At 43.9% G+C, this 11089-nt stretch overlaps 1 protein-coding gene across 2 annotated transcripts in view; it reads right to left on the bottom strand.

The window, feature by feature from the left end:
- Positions 1 to 7038: 7038 nt before the first annotated feature.
- The window catches only part of ATF2 (activating transcription factor 2), a 412263-nt gene continuing 408212 nt past the window's right edge, over positions 7039 to 11089 (bottom strand). For both annotated transcript variants that reach the window (XM_078681532.1, XM_078681531.1), the window contains one exon: positions 7039 to 9607. In XM_078681532.1, coding sequence (XP_078537658.1) covers positions 9378 to 9607 — 230 coding nt within the window. In that variant the 3' untranslated portion in view covers positions 7039 to 9377. The remainder of the gene's footprint in view (positions 9608 to 11089) is intronic.

The following is an 11089-nucleotide window of genomic DNA, read 5'->3' as shown; positions in this document are numbered from 1 at the left end:
GGGCGTGGCGATCTCTCTCTATCCGGACTTCACTGCTTGAGTGCAGGAAGCGAGACGTCAATTCAACCCCTTCAAATGCCAACTTCGTGACCACAAAATCGTATATGCCATGCTGTATCTGGCCAAGTTGAAGGTACAACTGGACGAATCCACTCGCATCTTCACGGACCCAAAGGCGCTACAAAAATAACTAAAAGGAATACTCAAGAAGTCACAATGCGAGGCTGTGCAGGGAGGTTGGGGAAGCGGTGCTGGAGGCATTGCAGGGGTCCTGCCTTGATAACAATTACTAGACCGTCTGCTCTGTGTTGGTCCCGGTTACTGTCATGACCCACACGATTTTCGCATTAACAGTACGTACTCACTTATATGTGCCTGTGCCATGGTTACTGTTTCCCGGCGGCACAACTAGACATAAATGGTGTGATGGTATGGGACAACGTCAGTCTGTACTTACCGCAAGTATCTGAGACCTGCATGTGGTGTTGACTTGGGGGGCAGTTAGATTGTGATATTGACTGATGATGAGCTCGGCTGTATCTAGATGTTGTCCTTGGTGGGGCGACCTTCGGCTCATTGATCATAGATCACTGCATTCAGAGATTGCATCCCTTGCGAGGCCAGTTAAATGTTTGCTAAAGTTGATTGTCATGCTGTTTATTGCAAAGTGGAGTTAAGCTGACGGTTACTCGTAGTGCTGGGTAACATCCGCCCCTTCGTGTTACCCACTATATGGCTAGTTGCCATAGATTTCTCAGGGTGGGGGAGGGAGGTCGACTATGCTTTGTTGGGGTTAGCATGGCGTGGGAGGGGTGTTGGGGGGAATTGTGGTTTTATTAAGTTTAATTCAATTGAGTGGTTTTATTTTTCCCTTGGGTGTTATGGACACGGTGGAGCGATGCACACACTCTGGACACACAGAACCAACACACTGTAATCTTGACACATCTTCCAAGTTGAGCTGGATAGTGTCCAACGCTGTCACTTACATATCTGAGCACTATGGACACGGAAAACAGATTGCAATTTCTGACCTGGAACGTCAGGGGCCTTAATGATCAGCGAAAAATTAGGAAGGTTCTGTCATACCTCACTAGACATAGGGTTGATAAAACCCTTCTGCAGGAGACGCATCTCCCGGTGTTGAGTCTCCCGTGGGTGCGCGGCAGGATCCGTGGCACGTTCCATGCTGCGGGTTTCACTACACATGCTCGGGGGGTTCTCACTTGGATCAACCCCACAGCCCGCCTCACCCTTGAGGAGTTACACACTTATACTGACAGCAGATATGTGGTGTCCCAGTGAAGTGGGAATGGAGCATAATATATCATATTCAATGTGTATGGCCTTAACCATGACTGACCGCAGTTCTATCACAACCTCCTCACTTTAGCACGCCGGCTACCTAATGTCCCACAGATTTAGGGGGGGGGGACTTTAATTGCGTCCTTGACCTGGACCGATTGGGCCCCCCCCCTCCGAGACGCATATCACAATCGGCCATGGCTATTCTAGATGCCCTTACGGAGCCGAGTATGGTGGACGTCTGGCACTCCCGTTCGGCTGCTCACGGAGGTTACACACACACTTCTCAGGCCCTCATAATCTCCATACCAGGATGGATTACTGGTTCCTAATGGGCTCCCACAGAGGCGGAATACAGGAACGTGAAGTCCTGCCACAGACTTATTCAAACCACTCCCCTGTGCTGCTAACATTGGCCACTTCTATTGAACGCCCTCCTCCATTCGCATGACGCTTCCCCCACCTAAGTACTATTAGATGAAGCCCTTAGGGTGGAACTATTGGAGGCTATGGAAATCTTCTGCGCTACTAATCTGGGATCCGTCCCACACTTTACCACAGTTTGGGAGACTTTTAAGTTCTATGTTCGGGGAATGGCAATCTCTAAACAGTCGGGTGTACTAAAATCAATCAGGAAACAGTTGGAACAAACCCTGACACTGCTGGAGAGAAGGTCACAGGACACTAATGACCCCACATTACTACCTACCATTAAGACAACACTAGAGGAATACCATGCTGAGGAGGACAGAGAGTTCAAACTCCTGGGGAAATACACAATAGCAAGGTCGTAAGGGGAGGGGGAACGCCCCGGCGCAGTCCATGCAAGTCTCATGAAGGGGCGTCGCGCTGCCCAGCACCCCATTGAATTAGCCAAAGATAATGGTGACACGATTACTGACACGGCTGACGTTGCAGAGTGTTTACGGCAATTTTACTCTGATCTATACAAGTCCAAGTTGTGCAACACGTCCTTCGAGATACTGGATTACTTAGAACATATTAAGCTGCCCTGGTTGCTGGATGCCCACAGGGAATATCCGATGCGTCCCCTTGAGGCGTGGGAGATCCTTGCTGCCCTTTCCACGATGCACTCGGGACAAGATGGCCTCACTGTGGGATTCTATAAGGAATTTAAGGACCTCCTTACCCACACCTACTAACTCCATTCGAGAAAATGGCGGAGGAGGGCACTATGCTCCCCACGATGCGTGAGGCTCCACTGGTGGTACTTTTAAAACCCAGGAAGCCCCCGCAACAATGTTCCTCTTGCAGGCCGCTTTCACTATTAAATGTAGACACCAAGATTTTTGCTAAAGTGCTGGCATATAGGCTGGCCCCTCTACTGCCAACCCTCGTTGGATCAGAACAAGCAGGATTTATACCCGGCCGCTCACTTACCCATAATCTACGCACAGTGTTTGGTGCAATCCAGCATACCAAGCCAGCCACCAAGGCAGCCACAATATTTGTGGACGCTGAAAAAGCGTTTGACTCGGTTGAGTGGAGCTTTATGCAGCCAACCCTAGAACAAATGGGGTTGGGGAGCGTCTTTTTGAGTCTGATAGGCACTTTATACCGTGACGGTGGGCGACAGGGTTACTGCCCCCTTTACCATCTCCAAAGGTACCCGGCAGAGTTGCCCTCTTGCCCCCCTCCTATACGCCTTGGTGGCTGAACCATTAGCTTGTGCGCTGCGCAAATACAATAGTTACAGGGGACTGTTTCCTGGGGTACGATCTTGTCATTTCCTCTTACGCCGTCGATACTCTTCTCTACGTGCGTGATCCGACCCGGAAGGTATCTCTTATCCTGCGTGAGATTTGGTGGGCTCTCCTGACTGAAAATCAACTGGGCAAAGTAGGTCATATTCCCTTTCACACTGGCGACACTACCTAAAGCCCTAGACTTTCCACTACAGTGGTCCACAGATCCGGTGCGATATTTGGGGATTCAAATTCACACCGACTCTGAGCTGGTGTTTAGGGAGAATTACGGAATGGCCATCCTTAAGTTTGAGAGAGACGGTGCAAAATGGACTCTCCTCCCCCTCTCCATTTTAGGCAGAATATCGCCCATGAAGATGGTTGTCCTATCCAGATTTCTCTTCTTATTTCTTAACATCACAATGGTCTTGCCGGCGCACTTCTTTAAACAAATCAGAACTTTACAAATTAAGCTGGTTTGGGCTAACAAACAACCGCGTGCCAGTTGGGAGCTCCTCAAGTTGCCATACTCTATGGGGGATTGGGCATCCCAGACCTTGATCTCTATTATCGTGCCACCCAGGATTCGCATGCATATTACTGGGTACATTAACAAACACCCCCACCTCACTTATGTATAGAACGTCTCACGCTCGCACCTGCTCATATCGCCACAGCGCTGTTTCGGGAGAATCCTCAACCTGCAAGCACTCTCCATATTGTACTCTCCCGAGAATCCCATTGCTTGGTGTGCGTGGTTCCCACACCTCACCTCTCCTGAGATGGTTGCGAGATTACACTCTATAGAGATAGATACAATAGGTGATTTCTTTCACGAGGGAACAGGTAAACCTTGGACGGACCATTTAATAACAGAGCCGACACCTCCTCCCCTTACCACTTTCCACTATTATAGGGCAAGAAGTGCACTGCAAGACTTACTTGGGGATGAGCTACTGAAACCCCTGGAGGTCCTGTCCTTCACCGTTTTAGTGCGTGCTTATTCCCCTAGGAGGATAGTCTCCCGTATATATTCGCTGACATAGGAGCTGTGTCGTAACCACTACGTCAAAGCTAGACACGTGTGGCAAGCGGACTTAGCAATAGAGATAGATGATGACATGTGGAAATATTGCTGCAAAGCCACTAGACGCATTTCACTTAATGGTAGGCACCGGCTAATACAGTTCAAATTTCTCAATAGAATCTATCACACACCGATACGCCTGCATAGATTTGGCCTATGTGATACGCCTAATTGTGAGAGATGTAGAAGCGGGTGACACCGACTTCATACACCTAGCATGGCTCTGGCCTGCAATCGCCAAGTTCTGGCAACAAGTGTTTACGGAACTAAGCACAGTCACGCAGGTGGTGGTTCGCCCTGACCCACTGCTGGCTCTCCTCAGATATTCCATATGAGTGCCGAAACCCATCAGACGCCTGGTGGATATGGCCCTCCTGGTCACCAAATGCGTCCTAGCAATGCACTGGTCCCGCTGCCCCCTTCCTTCCTTGTCACAATGGGCTAAGGATATGATGTATTGCAACACACAAACGGAGGCTTATAGTGAATTGCTCCCACCTCGCATTCGGCCAAATAACTTTGGGAGCTTATACACAACTTACATTGAGTCACAGGCTCGAGAACAAGCCACACAATTGCCCCCACTGAAGGGTCACAACGGTCATGACGGTGTTCATGTGTATTGGGCCATATGATGCCGGTCTAGACGGTGGTACCGGTGGACTAGGGTTTAAGTGCCATTACCCTCCCAACTACAGGCGTTGGCGGATATCATTGGATATTTCAGTGTGTACTTCTTCATTGTGTCTTTGCCCCTTGCACCCCTTTTTTTAATATTTTGCTTATTATCCTGATGACAATAATGTAGAGAGTATTGTATTTTTGATTTCTTCTTTCTGTTACATTTATGAGTAGGTGGATTATTCTGTATTTTTGGTTGATTTACTTGTATAAAATGAAAAAAAACATCCCTTTTTAGTACATGTAAGTAACTCCTAAGGTAGTGCCTAAGCAGCCCGTAGGGTATGGAGCATAGTATCTAAGAGGTACAATGTCTTTTTAAGTTTTACATTGCCTGGTAGTGAAAAAAACTCCCAAATTCGTTTTTCACTAACTTTTGTTTGGGAACAGGTAGATATAGCATGTTTGGTGACTACTAAATTGTAATTTAAAATTCTCTTTAATGGTAAAGTCAGATTTTAAGTCGCAATTCTGAAAATGCCGCTTCTAGAAAGTTGACATGTTCTTGTCCCAACCATTTGGTGCCTGCAGCCTATATCCTGGGTGACATGATTAGGTAGTGTTGGCAGCTGGACTTTGTGTATTCCTCCCAGACAGTGACACAAAGGAGGACTAGGTGTTGGTATGATCCCCCTGCCTGGACCGGAGGCAGGGGAGATTCACAGCCCCACTTACATGTCAAAGGAGTTGCCTCAGCGCACTCACAACGGACTTGATACTAACCTTTTGTCACCCTAGACATCCTGAGACCAGGGCAGGGAGGAATGAAATTCAAGAACCATCTGTGGGGGAAAACTCCAGCAGTTTCTTCCACTTCAAAGCTGGCACTGGGAATAAAAATAGAACCCTCAGTCCCGCTCTTCAGTACGCTTCTGAACCGGCAGATACAGAAGAAGGACTTCTCTGCAGCCAGAGGACTGCCTGCTGATTGAGGCTTGCCCTGCTCTCTGCGAAGGAAGACTAGACTTGCTCCCTTCATCCCAGGCAGAGTGACTCCAAGGATCAGCTGGCTGACCTCCTGTTCTGAGCTGCAGAGACACAAGAGGTCTCAAAGCAACTGCTCAATGGACCTGCTGCCACTGGACATGCCTGGACAAGCCTGGGCCCTGCTCGATTGAGTCCCTGATCCCCAAGAGGCACATTTCCAGGTCGGGCCCTTGGTTGGCTTCAGAGTGCAGTCCTTGAAGAAAAAGGAGAAAACCTGAAGTTCTGAGTTCTTCACGACCGCGAACAGGCTTGTTCACACCGAGATCATGCCACTCCCACCGATCGCCAACACGAAGCTCCGGAGAACCAGACGGTGTCACAACAGTGACCGCCTGCGATGACCGGCAATACGAGGTCTGCATTTCTCGTTACAGCATCGACAGCCTGCAGTGACTGCCAACGTGAAGCTTTAGCAATGACCATCCACAGTGCCCAACAGGATCTTCGTACTACAGCGATGACCATCCGCGACGCACAGCCTACTCTTTGCAGTACAGCGACCACTATCTGCAATGCTTTCCCTGCTCCTCAAGACCTCGTCCACCACAAACTGGACTGTGCGCCGGACTTTGAGAAGGTAACTTTTTCAGCTGGACTAACCTGTATCATAGTGGATGGGGGAAACTTATGCCTTACCCCGGGTCTAGCACAACCAGATAACCGAGAGTGGCGGTTTGTGCTCTTAGGCGCTATACTTACCTAAAATATTTGAAATTGCATATCTCTGATCCTTCAGATTGGATTTTGTCCTCGACTGTGGATACTAGATTGCTGTGATTCTACATAATCACATAACAATGAAACAGAAATGTATCTAGGGCAACTAAATCCCCTTCTTTTCTATGGTCATGTGCAGCCCATAAATGATAAACTAATGAACAGGATTTTAAAAACTCTAGACATTGTTTTGTAAAACAGCAAACCCGTGAAAAAGGATTAATTAGTTGGGTACGTTAAATGAGTGATGCGTGAGAAGGATATAAAACGATTTCGAGCCACACTGTCCAATTGTTATAAAAAGCGATGGTGAAAAATGTGTAATAAGAATGGCAAGCTGCAAGTCTGCTTACTTTTTTTTTTTTTACACGTGCTATTAGTTTATATGCATCCACCATAAGTTGTCATTACCTGTAAAATAAACTTTAAGAAGGAAAACCTAAATTCATTCGAAGAACATTATTTTCAATTAAATAATTAAAAGAAGAAACACGGTTCTCAGGACGGCGCAATTGCTTTTGCCCGACAGGAAAATATCGGTTTCAATACACTAGAAACAATTTAAAGAGATTTTATTCTCGTAAACAATTTTCTCATGCAAACTGCACATTAAATTAAACTGTACAGTTTGTGAAATGACAAATGCAGAGATTCAAATTTCAAAGCACGTTGCATGACAGATGTAATAAAATGTAAATCATGGCCATTTAACAACCCGTTTGCTTTCTTGGCTGAACACAGGTGAAACTATCAAGAATGTGTTCTACCCTCATGATGAAGTGCTTTAATTGCTTTCATTTTTCTTACACTTAGAATATATCATTGTTTTTACAGGTGCAATAGCTTTCCATTTTTCCAGAAACAAGTCTGAACTTTAATTATATAAATAAGGTTTACAGAAACATTTGTTATATACTGTTTTGACAATGAATAATTTATCCATTTAGGTTTAACAAAACCATAAGATTACAATGAAAATACATTTACAACGTTCTCCACATAATTAATTTTTTCTACCTTTCGGGGCATTGGTATGCTAGACAATTTGCAGTACACTGCTATTGTTGGTCGCTTATCTTAATAGGCATTAGCTCCAAAAATGAAAGAAAACGATTTATATGGAAATAAATCTGCAAATCAGAGCAGAAAGTAACTCAGTTGAAACCCCATTTTGTATACGCCCCGAACATTAACACAGTTTTTAATCGACTTGAAATATTATAAACCTCTTTGTTCACAGGGAGGTTTTATATGTACAATACGTTATGCTTCTTTGACCAATTCTACTAAAAAAGGATCTTTCACATTGAAACTTGTCCCCATACGAAAGCAATGGCACTAAGATGTTGGTAAATAAATAATATCACAGAAAGTAACACAACCTGTGAAAACCTATTGATGTTGTACTCAAGTGGTCTACTCTACAGCTTAATATTTACACAGTCAAAGCCACCTGGAAGCTAAAGGTTGCTATTGTTTCTGCTATCTTGCTATTGTACACACTAGAAACACAAATCCAGCGTAGTTTACAACTCATCTATTTCAAATATTGCATTTTGAACACGAGTGCAGAACCAGAATAGATAATGGCACATTTTGTGGACTCAATATCATACAAATGATTGGATATTGAGAAAGTGTACCTACAATCATTTTTATCTTCTCAACCCAACTACATCATGGAATGTTAGTCATCAAGGTATGCACAGTAAATAACATCTTAAGTTGCAATCAACTATGAGCCAGCATCACATTGAAGGCATCTTTAAACATTCAAGCATTAGGTACTGGCATAATCTACACAACCATTCACGCGTACACACACACACACATTATTATTATTACATTGCTTCCAAGTTAGATAGTGAATTTTCCTGCACAAGAAAGGTATCAAAATTCTGCTACTAAAAGATGAGAGTGCTTACACGAGAATTAAGTACAAGATAGCTTGCAAATACAAGACACTGACAAAAGTAAGTTTTTTTTTAGTTGCCAGAAGTGTTCCTGCTTCTTTCAGCAGTAGGACGTTTCATTTGAGTAAACACTCTATCACCTGTGAGCAAGACGGTAAAAAACATCAAGTACAGTAACGTTGACAAGCTACTCTACATTTCATATTAGCCCTGCATTGTACAATATCGGATTACTAACTGTATTAGTCTAACATAATTTATGTCGCCTTCAGAATAATCTTCCATTTTTGACAATGGCCCCCACTTTTAAAAAATGTAAATCGTGTCTACATTAAATCGAGCTTAAAATGTAGTTTGGATGCATGTGAAATACAACAAACGTGTGATACATGTCAGTCCAAATGGTATATCTCGATACCAAATGCAAAATTACATAAAAAAAGGTAGCAAGTAAAAAAATACATCAGGCAACACAAATCAAACATATTCTTCCAATATTTTCCTTTCATAATGTGCAAAGTAATAAAAGGCAAAACGATTAAAAGCAAATTGACTGTTACCGCCACTTTGTCTTGCTTAGTGCTTCATGACCATATAAAGTGTCAAAAGAAACCATGCAGACCTTTGGTATAAATGTCACAAAAACAATCAAGCTGAGAATGAAAAATTCAACTCCTGTTTTCCTTTAAAACAATAATAACTAATTACAAAGGAAATAATCCACAGTATACACAAAATTTACAGAAAATAACTAGCAAATCATTTGTTAAAGATCTGATGAATAAGTCTTTTCAGGCCGACGAAGAAAAGTTACTCTTTTCCTACCTTCGTGATGTTAAATATTGAAATGTAAATTTAGTGCTGCTTTCTTCAAAATAATCAACTTTTAACAATGACTCTTTCTTCGGCGGAGACTTGTCTTTTCTCAATTCTCTGTTATTAAGTCCATTCCTAAGAACTGATTAAATATGTATGTTCTAATCAACTCCCAGAAGACTGTGACTGGGAAGATGGGGAACCCATTGTGATCTGTGATAGGATTGGTTCTGTGCTCTGGTCTGCCAGCTGAGTAAGAACTGACGTTGCTACTGCTTCTGCCATTGAAGTTGAACTGACTCCATTTGAAGTGCTGACAGAACTGTGCTGAATAGCTTCTGTAAGTGGGCTGCTAGGCATGGAAATATCTTCTGAACTGTCATCCTTTTCAGAAGCTGAAAAATAGAATACCAATTGATCTGTTACAGGGAATACACCAGAGTTCTCTTTGATAACACTTTACAGCCGGAAACCAAACCTTGGATATTTTGTTTATGAAACCAAAATCTACCACCCAGTTTCTGAATTTATGTACAGTAAGATCGAGTTACTTACTTTCGGTAACGATGTATCTGGTAGAGACATAGTCTAGCCACAGATTCCTTAACTTAGAATATCCCCAGGCGTCAGACTGGATCCGGAAAACTTTTCCACAGCAGCACCTCCGCGCCGGGTGGCGGCGCCGCCCGGCTCCGCCCTGACGTTGTCTACGGACATGCCGCCATATATGCCCCTCCCGGCGCACTGATGTCAGTTTTCGTCGGAGAAACTTTTCCGCGTCAGAACGCGGAGCCATCACCAAAAAACTGTGCGAATATGGAAACAGTGTGCAAAAATAATGAAAAATAAAAGAAATTGACAGGTGAGACAGAGCAGAGCTCTGAAGAGCCACCCCGCAAGAGCGTAGGCTCAATCAATGTTAAAGGAAGACAAGGTTGTGGAAAAAACAGCCTGGCAGAGGAAGAAAGTTAAAATCTGGAAAGTAAAACTGTGAATGAGAACAGATCCGGAACACTAGCGTAAGGAGAGTGAACCACAAGACGTCACCAGAAGGAGACGTTGCAATCTCCATTAAAGATCCATAATTGGACATAGCCAATAGTCCTGCAGGAAAAGCCCGCCGAAGACAGTAACAACCACAAGGCCATGTAGAAGGGGAAAGCGGGATGGCGGGAAAAAGCGTGAATAGATTTCACACCATACAAACCAGGTCTAGAGCTGGAAGGAACATATAATGTATTAACATACCGCCTAATTTCAGAGAATGGCAGGAAGCAGCAGAGAATTCCAAAAAGTATACCTAAATAGTATTACTTTCTATTTCACAACACATTTCATTCTGGGCTATTCAACCAGGAAAACAATGACATATTGCAACATAATCATTTATAGTCTTTATAAAAAATACATATTCATATTATATACAAAAAAGGTTTTTTAAATAAGACATTTTCTACAGTCATAATCTATTTATACTCAGGTAGAGAACAAACCACGTATACCACTCACACACACATATATATACATTCCATTCATAACCCATACAAAACTCCACAAAGATATCCCAAATTACACGTTTAGCTGGTTATAGTCTCAGGGGCCCTATATTGGGCTACTACTAAGTAGTAGGTTTGAAAAAGGACAAATGGTAAGGTCCCAGACCCCAAGGAGTGATTTCAAAGGAAAACAGGCCCTTAGAGGGTACACAGTATGAAGCCAAACAAAGCGTGGAAACACTCCTACTGAAAGAGCAGGGAATATGGACACAGCTGTAGCACACGCGGCCAGAAAAAGTCTATGGCAATGGATAACAGAGAACACCCGCTAAACCCCTCGCTTGGAGGACGAACCAGAAGGGATTGTATGTCCAAGTTGCA

Source organism: Lissotriton helveticus, chromosome 3_1 (assembly GCF_964261635.1).
Source record: "Lissotriton helveticus chromosome 3_1, aLisHel1.1, whole genome shotgun sequence".
Taxonomy (NCBI): Eukaryota; Metazoa; Chordata; class Amphibia; order Caudata; family Salamandridae; genus Lissotriton; species Lissotriton helveticus.
This window is presented reverse-complemented; position numbering and strand designations above follow the sequence as displayed.